The 13,116-nt window shown below is 39.3% G+C and overlaps 1 protein-coding gene across 1 annotated transcript; it reads left to right on the plus strand.

The window, feature by feature from the left end:
- The first annotated feature begins 9,432 nt into the window (after window positions 1-9,432).
- Window positions 9,433-10,353, plus strand: LOC125348766 (olfactory receptor 8S1-like). The gene has a single exon (XM_048342299.1). The coding sequence runs from the start codon at window positions 9,433-9,435 to the stop codon at window positions 10,351-10,353; it is 921 nt and encodes a 306-aa protein (XP_048198256.1).
- Window positions 10,354-13,116: the final 2,763 nt, after the last annotated feature.

The following is a 13,116-nucleotide window of genomic DNA, read 5'->3' on the forward strand; positions in this document are numbered from 1 at the left end:
ACTCTGTGGGATAAATTCAGTTGTAAGTTCCTCTACTGATGAGGAAATGAGATGCAAGATGACTGTATGCCCATGTTGTGCTTCATAGCAAGATGGTGGAATTGGAAAGTGAGCTGAAGTAGTCTGACTGGACCGAACTATGGTGTCATTTATGGAGCCACCACTCCTTTTCACAATTATATACTACCCAACAAAGATGGTAACTGATCCTAAAATGGCTATCAAAGGTGACTTGTAGGTTAACTGAACTTCAGTGAAACACATAGCACTTCATATTAGACACTACTTACTAAGCTGCTCTCTTTTCTCTTCTACATTGTGAAATATTCTTTTTTTCCCCTTCAGGTTGCCCTTTTCTCCCTTTAATCAAGTAATCCACAGTCATTTTTTTCTTACTTACAAAGCAACCTAATTAGTTTGGAAATTGGAACTAAAGTTTGGTTTCTTTGGCAACAACTCTCAGGGAAATGAGGATATGAGGAATTGGTTACTGTGCTGTGCTGTACCAAATCAAGTGAGTTGTGCATTTTAGGTGCTCATAGTACATGATCATTATGCTTCTATTAAGATGGTTATTACTCTTGTATTATTCTCCATTAAGATGCCTGAGACCTTGGACATTGTACTAATCCTGTGAATCATGGGAAATACTAAAATTAAGTAAGTCTGAAAGGATGCGGAAGGCCAAGACAACAGGCTCTTCTGTTTTCAAGACAATGGTTTTCATTCTTTCTTAACTAAGGTTAAGGTACCTTAAGAGGTACAGAAGGAACTCCTGCTTTTCTCTGTATTCTGAAAGAACAAGTCTTTTATAGACATGGAACAGAGGCTGTGCAGAGTAACTCTGGTGGATTCAGTGTTGTTCTGAGTTACATCACTAATTACATGACTCATAAAAGTGGTTTATGGGAGCAGTGAATGCTGATCAGGGGAAATAAGTCATCTCAATGATGATGATGGAAAAATAATGGACAATTTTGAGAACTGGAGACCATGAGCCTTCAGGCTTCTCTACAACTGTCAGGCCCCTTTTGCCTCAGTATGGTATGTCCATTTAGGGAACAGAAGACAGTAACTTCTCCTACATGGTGCTTGGTTCAAAGTCAGGATTCAAAGTGAGTGGAACCTGCAGCATAAAATCAGATCATGGAAGGAAAGAATTACACCTAAAAGAAATATAGGCTAGACATGGTGTTAAAGAACTGTAATCCTAGCTACTGGAGTTAGTGAGGCCCTATTTTAGAAACAAAATACATACAAAAGGGCTGGGAATGTGGCTTAAGTGGTAGGGCACCCATGTATCATACTCAAGGCACTGGGATCAATCTCTACGATTGCAAAATAACAAATAGAAATAGGTTATGTATTTATATTTATGTTTATTTACTTATGCTAGTACTGGGGTTTGAACTCAGAATCTTGTACTTGTTCAGCTTCCTTGCATGGTTGATACTCTACCACTTGAGCCATATTTCTAGCACTCAGACTAATTTTTTTTTGTATCAGTCCTAGGGCTTGAACTCAGGGCCTGGGCACTGTCCTTCAGGTTTTGGTTTAAGGATGGTGTGCTATGGGCTGGGGATATGGCCTAGTGGCTAGAGTGCTTGCCTCCTATACATGAAGCCCTGGGTTCAGTTCCCCAGCATCACATATACAGAAAACGGCCAGAAGTGGTGCTGTGGCTCAAGTGGCAGAGTGCTAGCCTTGAGCAAAATGAAGCCAGGGACAGGGCTCAGGCCCTGAGTCCAAGCCCCAGGACTGGCCAAAAAAAAAAAAAAAAAAAGGATGGTGTGCTAGCACTTGAGCCACAGCTCCACTTCTGGCATTTTGATAGGTAATTGGAGATAAGAGTCTCATGGAATTTCCTTCCCAGGCTGGCTTTGAACTACAATCCTCAGAGCTTAGCCTCCTGAGTATGTAGGATTACAGCATAAGCTATCAGATTAATTTTTATATCCAATTGTTTCAGAAATATTTCTGGGAATATATTTTACTCTTTTCAACTGGGAGAGCAAATTTAATTTCTGTGTAGTTTATGTCTCTGTAAAAGGATTTTTACATATCTGTATTTATTTATATAAATACCATTTTACCTAAATATGTGAGTGGAATGTTACCATACAGTCTACATCTTGGCCAGCCACCAGGGGCACAAGTCTGTAATCCTAGCTTCTTATGAGGCTGGGATCTGAGGATTAGGAAAGTCTGTGAGACTCTTAACTCCAATTACCCTGCAAAATGCCAGAAGTGGAGCTGTGGCTCAAGTGGTAGGATGTCAGCCTCCAGTAGAAAAAGCCAAGTGAGATTGTGAGGCTCTGATTTCAAATACCAGCATTGTATCACATAAGCAAAAATAATATATGAATCTTATTATGCATTAAATACCTTATATCTAATTTTTTTGTAAGTATAAAATTTCATCTTGTGAATGTGCCATTTGCTACATTTGGACTTGCTTTGTCTCCATTTTTAAACCACTACAAACATTGCTGCAATAAACATTTTTGAGAATACAACATGACATTGGAATGTCATTATTTCTCTAGGACTGTGAAGTGTATGTAAAATTTAAAATGTGTTGCCAGTAATTTTGCCAGTGTGCCATCTTATACCTCTTTTTGCCAACAAAGAATAAGAACGACTTGCATCTCCTGTTGAAACTAGAGTGTATTAGAACTTTCGGCAGAGTGATAATTCATTTTTATTTTCATTCCTAAAATCTTATTGTTGCATAATGTTATTACCTTTACACGTATTAGTCTAACATTTGCATTTGTTACTTTGCAAAGATCATATCCACAACCTTCCCTCTTATTGTTAGAGGCAACCCAAAAGATGCTTTTGCTGAACTCTGAATTAAAAATCTCCCAGCTTTGTATCTGTGCCCTTTAGTCCGATCTATTCTCTGCCGCAGTATCTTTGTAATCACTTTGGGTCCAGGAGAGAGGATTTCGTGAAATGCAGCTTGCATGGAAGGTAACTCCTCAAACAAGCAATGCTTTCCTATTGCCTTAAAGAAAACAGCAAAATTCTCAGAAGGCCACCTGTTCTTGTTCAGTTACAGTATAAAATGATAACAAAGACTTTGTGCTGTAGGGACAAAGAATGAGATAAAGGCAAACAGGGTAATTCGGGATGGTTTTAACAATATCATGATTACCCACTGCCCCTAGTTCTCCCTCTTCTATCTGAAGCCAGTGTCTATTCTGAAGATGGCTGAAGATGTACCAATGTGCTGTCTTCCCATGGCTGCCATGTATTAAATCTCCTTTCTCTGCCATTTACCACATCACTTTGACACATGAGGGCAAGTGGCTGGACCTAATTTGGGGCTTCTGGACTTTAGGCCAGGGGTCTAAAAACTCTGTTTTTAAAAAATCTTATTTGCTATTTTAAAAAAGCAGTATTCAAGTAGCTTCTTACATTAGTCTTTGTATTCCAGGCAGTCATTTTTTTTTTTTTTTTTGGTCTGTGATTTGCTCATCATTGCTTATGGTATCTTTGGCTATCCAAAAGATTTGATTTTTATATATTCACAAATTATTTTCTTCAAACCTTAAGGTTCTTTAATGATCTTGGCAAGGGTCTTCTTCAGTCTTGATTTTAAATAGTTGACTGATTTGGTATTTTGTTTTTATATTTAAGTCTATAATGATTTGGGTTTTGTGTTTGTACTTGGTGAGATAGAGGTCTAACTGCATTAGATTATGATGTATGGCAATTGATGTTATTTTTTCTAACTGAATTAAAGTAGCAATTAAGTCACACATTAAAATCTGAGATAAATTTTTGTTTTTGCTGGTCCTGAGGCTTCAGGTTTTTTTTGTTCTTGAGCCACGGCTCCCCTTGCGGCTTTTCCTGCCTATGTGGTGCTGAGGACTCGAACCCAGGGCTTTGTGCTTGGTAGGTGAGCACTGTACTGCTAGGCCACCTGAGATAAATTTTTGTGATTTTGATTGCTATCTCTTCATCTCAAAATACCATGTGTTTTTTTTTGAAATTTGGTAAGACACGTTTCCTTCCATATTATCTTCCCCCTTCCCCACTATCACTATTATTTTTCTCATTCTTCTATGTAACCTTAAATACCCTTCATTCTACTATAAACAAAAACAATGCTTTGTGTGTGTGCCAATACTACTTGAATATAGGGCCTTGAGTTCTCACTTTGCTTTTTCCTACCAAAGCTGGTGTTCTACCATTTGAGTCACACCTCCACTTCAGGCTTTTTGTTAGTTAACCAGAGATAAGAGTCTCTCAGATTTGCCTGCTCAGGCTCACTTTGAACTTTGATTCTTAGATCCTGAGAACTGCTGTGTGATTTGGCAATCCCAGTGACCAGGTGTGTATCCAAAAGTAGTTAAAATAACTCAAAGGGACATTAGTACTTACATATGTGTTGCAGCAATAATAATAGCATAGATATGAAATCAATTGTTCACCAACATATAAATGAGTTGAAAAATATAAAACAAAAACACAATGAAACCCTGTCATTTATAATAATCTTAGTGAACTTGGAAGTCACTATATTAAGTGAAATAAGTCAAACATGGAGAGGCAAATACTATAGGATCTTACTCCTTCATATGTGGAATCAAAAAGAGTGATTTCATAACAGTAGAGATGGCATAGTGGTTAGCAGAATCTGTAGAGGATAGGAAGGAAGGAAGGATGGGAAAGGTTGCTCAACAAGTTTAAAGTTACAACTAAGAAGAATAAGTTCTTCATTGTTAGCGATAATGAATTATTCATAATAGTTACATAGAGTATTTGAATGTATTTGCCATATATGATAAATGTGTGAGGTGATAGATATACTATCCTGATTTGATCATTAAAGTATAGATGGGTGTACCAAAAATCATACTTGCCTAATAAATATGTACAATAATTAGGTCTTAATTAAAGATGAAATAAAACTTCAACACAAAAGACACTGAGTTAATGAGTTGAAGACTTGGCCTCAGGCTATGCCTCCAAGGAATAGCAGGCCCCAAGAATGCTCTCTAGGGATCCAACTCAGCTGCCCTTCAATTGATGACTTAAGCCTACTGACTCCCCTGCTTGGACCAGAGATTGGTAGGTTTTGATGATATTCTCAGGTACTCAGGATGGTATGGGAGCTTAGGGTAAAACAGAAGTGAACGTGTAACTGGGCATTTCAACTCCTTAGCTTAAACTGGTTCTTTTCAAAGGGAGTAAGTCTGAGTTTAGAAATAGTTTTCAACTGTGTGTGTGTGTGTGTGTGTGTGTGTGTGTGTGTGTGTGTGTTCTGTACTGAGGGTCTGGGTACTGTCCCTTAGCTTTCTTTTTTTCTCAAGGCTGGTACACTGCCATTTGAACCATATCTTTACCTCTAGCTTTGGGTGGTTAATTGGAGATAATAGTCTCATAGACTTTTCTTCTGATCCTGGCTTTAAATGGTGACCCTCAGAGCTCAGCCTCCTGAGTAGCCAGGATTGCAGGTGTGAGCCACCAGTACCTGGCTTCTGAGCATTTCTTTTTTTTCTTTTATTTTTGCCAGTCCTGGGGCTTGGGACTTAGGGCCTGAGCACTGTCCCTGGCTTCTTTTTGCTCAAGGCTAGCACTCTGCCACTTGAGCCACAGCGCCACTTCTGGCCGTTTTCTATATATGTGGTGCTAGGGAATTGAACCTAGGGCTTCATGTATATGAGGCAAACACTCTTGCCACTAGGCCATATTCCCAGCCACTAAGTATTTCTTTTGACAGCAGAGAGTCTTAGAACTTCAATCAATGTTCTTTATATTCAAAACATAGTCCCAGAAAGACGAAGAAAATTGTTCCCAGATTTAGATAGTTGTGACTAGATTTCCCAAAGTCAGACCTGTTTGCTTGTCAAGGCAGGTGCCTGGGCCATGCCTGCCCAATCTGCAGGAGACAGAGCAAGATACAGTCCATGAAAACTCCTGGCTAGCTTATTTGTCTTTCTTCCCTCTCTCTGCATATTTTGCTGCTTTGGGACCTCTAATCACCCAATTTATTTCACTCACTGCAAACTCTCACCTTTCCTCTTGCTCTTTACCTGCAGCCTATTTCTGTGTCCTTGTTTCCCTATAGTTTGGTAGAAACACTGAATTTAGAGCAGTGGACAAGTCAAAAATACAAGTCTTGGATGTTATGTACTGTCAAGCATTGTTTATAAATTATCATCACACTTTTGCAAAATGTATTATTGTAAAATTAGTGAAATGGAAAAAAAGGAAGAGTGGTTAATTTTTTTCAAAGTTAACAAGTGAATACATATTGAGGTGGGAGTTTTAAATCTCTTCTCAAGTCCAGTTTCATTCCCTCTGCCCTGATCCTCTTCTACCTCATCTCCTGAGTAGACCACAGTGTCTCCTGAGAATCCATGGGAGATCAGAAGACCACCTCTAAAAGTTGTGCTGTGGAAGAATAATGGTATGGAAAGTAAATCTTAACAGCCTTGTTCTAGATCTCTAAATCCAACACCTAAACTCTATGGGATCCAGAGAGGTGTGTGTATGTGCTTTATTTTTAATTTGTGCCTGTCCTGGAGCTTGAATTCAAGGCTTTATACCCTTGCTAGGCTTTTCCACTTGAGCTACACCTCTACTTCTGACTTCTTTTTCTGGGTAATTGGTAAGAGTCAGATTCCTCTGCTCTGGTTGGCTTCAAATCCTTGAGTCTCAGCCTCCTGATTAGCTAGGGAGGGTTATGGCATGAGCCATCAGCATCCAGCTGAGTTATTCACTCTGTTTTTATAACTGCCTCTCATCTCTGTCTACATTGTGTCCATCTCTGGCATGCGTGTAAAGATAGAGCAAAGGACAAGATACAGACATTTTAAGGACCAAATTCCACACTGGAGTTTATTTCTTGCACCATTCTCCTTCTAGTTTCCTTGTGCTTTTTAATGAAGAGGATGACTTTTCTTTAACTCAGAGATACTATGAAGGAAGCCTATACCAAAAGTTCCCTCAGAATGATCCCATGGTTGTTTCTAACAAGAGCATCAAAGTTATTGACCTGGATCTTTGTTTCTTTCTTTAGCTAAAACTTGCCAAGTATCTCCTATGAATCATTGAGCTCTTTGGTGCCTCATGCTGGGATGATTTGTCTTAAGAAATCCCTTGGACATTTTCCAGCAACCCCATGATATGTATACATGTTTTTACTAAACTCAGGTTTTTCACACTTTTTAGATTTTTATTTTCTATTTTGTCTGTGTATTCTGCAGAAATGAATTACAAATACTAGTATATTTTCAAGCATTAGAAGAAAGAAAGAGACATGATATTTCTCTAGAAGTATTTTTGTTTTCTGGGCCCTTTAAATTTTTTCTATTAGTATATACTAATTGCACAAAGTAAGAGGTTTTAGTTGTGATGTTGTATATATGCGTGTAATGTACTCAAATCATATTTCGCCTCCCTCCTACCCTTCTTTATTCTCTCCCTTCCAACTTTCCCCCTTCCATATCTCTGATAGTTCTTTCCTTCATTTTCATATCTTCCCCCACCCCAGATTCCCCATATGAGCAAAAACATATTTATCTTTGTGAAACTGGCTTATTTCAGTGAATATGATGATTTCTAGTTTTGTCTATTTTCCTACAAAGTAATGTAATTTCATTCTTTTTCACATCTCAATAAAACTGTTGTGGGCGTATACCAAATTTTCTGTTTTCATTCATGTATTGAGGAGCATCTAGGCTGATTCCATAAATTGCTATTGCGAATTGTGCTGTAATAAACATGGAAGTGCCTGTATCTCAATAGGAAGTTGAACTTTATTCTTTTGTATATACTCAGAAGTAGTATAGTTGGGTCATATGGGTATTCTGGTGTTGGTAGGGTTTTTTTTTGTTTTGTTTTGTTTTTGCCAGTACTGGGCTTGCACTCAACGGCATTGCACTTTCACTTGGCTTACTTGCTTATGGCTGATGATTTACTACTTGAAACATACCTCCAGACTACCTTTTATCTGGCTAATTGGAGAGAAAGTCTCATTCAACTCTGATTTTTGTGATTTCCTTCCTTCTATTACGTTTAACTTTGGGTTATTCTTGATCTGTCTTAGACTTCGAGGGACATTGCCACTTATTTGAAATCCCTATGATTTCAAGAAAGTAGGAACACATAGCTCTAACTTTCCTATTGGAGAATGTGAAGGACACCTTTTTGTTGTCTTTGAAAATACATTAACAATGCAATTTCCTTCCTGACTCCTAGGCACTGTGGTCCCTATAATCAGAAGAAATGATTTGCTGATGTTACTATTTCCTACCAAGCTGTTTTATTATATCTTCAGGAGATGAGGGACACATTTGAGGATGCGAAACAAGGGAGACATTGGGAACAAATCATTAATTGTGAGTAAAGAGTAAAACAGTCATATGGAAAATACATTTATCAATTTTTTTTTTGCCAGTCCTGGAGCTTGAACTTAGGGCCTGACTACTGTCCCTGGCTTCTTTTTGTTCAAGGCTAGAACTCTGCCAACTTGACTCATAGCTCCACTTCTTGCTTTTTCTATATATGTGGTAGGCCATATTCCCAGCCCCTATCAAATGTTTTCTTAACATCCATATATTTACCAGCTTAGTTTGCTGGTATAGAATCCAGAGAAAATGTTCAGTATTCTATAGAATCCAACCAACTCAAGTGTGATACAGTTTGTCAACTAAACATATGAGGAGCATAGAATAAGCCTAGAACTGAGACAAAAATATTAAACAATTTTCCTGATATCTGAGTATCAGTCACAGCAACTCTAGGTTAATTGTAAAACAGCAACAGCATTACATTAGATATCTTTGATCTAGCTGCTCTCAGTTATTCTTTAATACTTATTTTCACATTAAAATAAAAAGAAACTACTACTTGAGAAGTCCTTATATCAAACATGAGGAAAGAACTTAGTCAACATTTGACAAGTCATTTCATTGCCCTCCTTTCGATACTTCCTAACACAACACCTTAGTTATGGTCAACACTTACACAAAATATAAGTATGACCAAAGTATTTTTTAACTCTGTCTCTGTCCCTACCTTTCTTCCTTGTCTAGCCAACTACTCTTAATGTAGTGACTCTTCGGATGAATTCCGAATTTCAGCCTCTTGAAGTCATGAAATGAAAACTTTCATTCTCCATTTATATCATTCGTGCCTTCAGTTCTCTTCAGAAGAACATGATCTAACATAAAACAAGAAAACCCCAACAGCATGTGGCATTATGGGTTAGGGGGCTGATTTTATGACAGTCGTGTTACTTAAAATACCACAGTTATTATGGTGTTGGGATCAACAGTCAATGAACTTTGGACTCCATGGCCATCAAGAAACATTGTCTTTGAAGAAGAGAAACAAGGCACTGAGTAATTGGGCATATAAAAAGAAGTTTTATGTTTCTTTCTTTTATTCCAAGGGAAAGTCCCCTGTGTAGCTATGAGAAACTTCAGTGCCAACTTTGAGTTTATCCTCCTTGGGCTGACTCCTGATGCCCAGGTCCAGACTTTACTCTTTATGCTGTTCCTGGTGATTTATGTCCTGACCCTGACAGGGAACTTCACCATGCTGCTGGTGATGCTGACTGATACTCATCTTCATTCACCCATGTACTTCTTCCTGGGTCACCTCTCTTTGCTGGATCTTTTGTATTCATCAGTGACTGTACCCACGATGCTGGAAAACCTCATGTCAACGACAAAAGCTATCTCCATGGGAGGATGTTTTGCCCAGGCCTTCTTTGTGTTTGTCAGTGGGGGCACGGAGGCCTGCTTGCTTGCAGTCATGGCCTATGACCGCTATGCTGCCATTTGCCACCCTCTGCTCTATGGCCAGATAATGAGCAGCTGGCTCTGTAGGGGGCTTGTGGGGGGCTCTTGGGGCCTGGCCTTCCTGGATGCATTCATTAACACCCTTCCAGCTGTAAATTTGGAGTTCTGTGAGTACAGAACCATTCACCACTACATCTGTGAGCTTCCTTCTCTCTTCCTTCTCTCCTGCTCTGATATCTCTGTCAATATCACTATCATGCTCTGGTCTTTTGTCATCCATGCTTTTGGAACTTTTCTCCTGATTTTATCTTCCTATGGTTGCATTGTCTCCACCATCCTGAGCATCAGCTCCACCACAGGCAGAAAGAAGGCCTTCTCCACCTGCTCCTCCCACCTCACTGTAGTGATCCTGTATTTTGGTGCCTCGTGCTTACGCTATCTCATGCCAGCCTCAGGGTCCCCCTGGGAGTTAATCTTCTCTTTGCAGTACACGGTGATCACTCCCATGCTGAATCCTCTTATCTATAGTCTGAAGAACAAGGAGGTGAAGACAGCGGTAAGAAACATGTTTAGAAAACATTTCCAGTAGTTAACCATAGACACAGGGAAAAGAAGCAACTTGAGAGAACTGAAGTATGATGCAGAGTGTTTAAACCCAAATGACTAAGATTAAAGTCTGATGTTCTTTGAAAATATTGTTGTTGTTTTTTACCAATGACAGTTGGCTTGGTTGCTTTGCTCTCAGACTCAAAGCATTGGTTCTTTCATGAAGTTACTTTAAAGCATGTTGATTTATTATATGCTTTGTAGTGGACATTTCTTGGTTTGCTGCCCCAAGTGCTTGCTTCTAATAATAGGACCCATTTCATTTGGCAAAGGGCCGTTGTCTCATTTTACTTGCAGTGGTGGCCCTGCTAATTATGGTGTTCTATCCTCTACTCCAGAAGGAGTGATCATGGGACCTGGTGGATTGCCCATTCTATTACCTTTCCTTTCAGCAGAGACTGGTCCAGGAGGTGGTTAATTAATTGCAAAATTGGCTCATATTTTCTCCCTTCCCTTGCAACCACCACCTTTGCAATGTTTTGTTTTTGGCTCTTGGTCTTTATTTCCTTTTCTTTGAGGTTAAAATAAGCAAACATTGCAATGTGTTTTTGCAGGTCTTTTCATTAAGAGGTCTGTTTTCCCACCTGCTGAATCTGGACTAGCCTTGTGGCTTGCTTTGAACTATAATGTTAGCTCCTAGCCCCAGGTGGCCTTCCATACTTCACTTCTTTTACAGTCGCACCTCTGTCATCAGAACAAGCTAAGGCTAGCCTAGAGGTAGATAGAAAACTAACCTAGACAATTCCTTAGAAAGGAAAAAAATTGAAGTTCAGCAAAATAAAACACCGGGGGCTGGGGATATGGCCTAGTGGTAAGAGTGCTTGCCCCATATACATGAGGCCCTGGTGGTTCAATTCCCCAGCACCACATATATAGAAAATGGCCAGAAGTGGTGCTGTGACTCAAGTGGCAGAGTGCTAGCCTTGGGCAAAAAGAAGCCAGGGACAGTGCTCAGGCCCTGAGTCCAAGCCCCAGGACTGGTCAAAATAAATAAATAAATAAATAAATAAATAAATAAATAAATAAATAAATAAATAAAAAAAACACCGGGAAGTTTAAGGCGGGGGTGAGAGGGGGATGGCAAGGGGAAAGGAGTAGAAGAATGAAGAGAAGAAGAGGAGAATGCCGAAAAGAATCCATTGTCTATCCTACAAAATTAGGAAGAATGAGGGATTGGGTAGGGGAGAGATGGGTGAGAATATTGAAAGGGGTGACACTGATTAAGATATATTGATTGTATTCATAAACTGCTTTGTTAAATGGCAACTCCTTTGTCCCATTACTTAAAGATAATATAATAATAATGAAAGAAAACAGGGGCTGGGGATATGGCCTAGTGGCAAGAGTGTTCGCCTCGTATACATGAAGCCCTGGGTTCGATTCCCCAGCACCACATATACAAAAAATGGCCAGAAGTGGCGCTGTGGCTCAAGTGGCAGAGTGCTAGCCTTGAGCAAAAAAAGGAAGCCAGGGACTGTGCTCAGGCCCTGAGTCCAAGGCCCAGGACTGGGAAAAAAAAAATAATGAAAGAAAATAATCTGTGAGGAGGAAAATCCCCAACCTACAGACAACTGATCACCACATGTGAGTGCCCAGTGAAGGCAACAGTGCTTCCTGCCTTCCCCAGGGATATTGCTGTAGCACAAAGCCACTCAGTCAGAATGAGAACTGCCCAGACAGGCTGCAGACTCATATGACTAGTAGCAAATGCTTATTGGCTCAAGCTACTGGTATTTGCATTTGTTCTTTGCTCAGAATTTTATTGCATATATATATATATACATATATACATATAAACACATATATATGTACAATATATATCCAATATACTGATACAAAAAAATGAGCTCATAAACCAAAGTAGGCCAGTATTACATTTCCTCTATGGAAGTTGTGTATTAGCCAGTAACAAACAAAAAGAAATAGTAACTGAAAGTGAGAAAATCTGAAAGCAGGGTCCTGGGACAGTCCATTTGGTTCTATACAGAGATAAAATTTTCAGTAGAGAAATGATGAAAAGCATTTTTAAAATTAAGCAGCTGTTCAAAGGGATTTCAATTCAACATGTCAATTGATGAGTACACTGAATCTTAATCAGTGCTATCCCTTCTATCATCTCTTCCAACCCTGCCCTCTTCCCCAAGTTACCTGGCCCCATTTTCACATTTTGTGCATTGACTGTTATGACTGCATTTTCCCTTTACTTCTTTCTTCAGACACAACATGCTTCAACTTCCTGGGATTCATTTTGTTAAACTGCCACTTAATTACAACAAGCATCTCAAGGGATGTTTATGTCAAGAATTCTTCTAAATGTGTCATGCATTGTCCTGTTTCCAATTTCAGCTGACATAAAAGGTATTAGATCCCTCAGATGTAGAAATGGAGATGTCAAGAGATGTAAAACCTATCTTAAGACCTCAGAGAGAACAGACGGTAGACCCAGAATTGCTTTCAAGCCAGGGGGTCTTAATTGAGAATACATGTTTCTAGTAACCACTTTGTTCTACATTGTCCATTTTTCTATATCTGTTACTTGCCCACTACAATTCCATGTGTATCCATTATCATGATATGGGAACCAAGATTAGATTTTTCTTTTTGCCAGTCCTGTGGTTTGAACCCAGGGCCTAGGCACTGTCCTTGAGCTTCTTTTTGCTCAAGGCTAGCACTTTACCACTCTTGCAAACCACTGCGAGTACCTTATCCTGCAGCAGCTGGGAGCAAAGCAGTGATGGAGACCAGA

Source organism: Perognathus longimembris, chromosome 1 (assembly GCF_023159225.1).
Source record: "Perognathus longimembris pacificus isolate PPM17 chromosome 1, ASM2315922v1, whole genome shotgun sequence".
Lineage (NCBI taxonomy): Eukaryota > Metazoa > Chordata > Mammalia > Rodentia > Heteromyidae > Perognathus > Perognathus longimembris.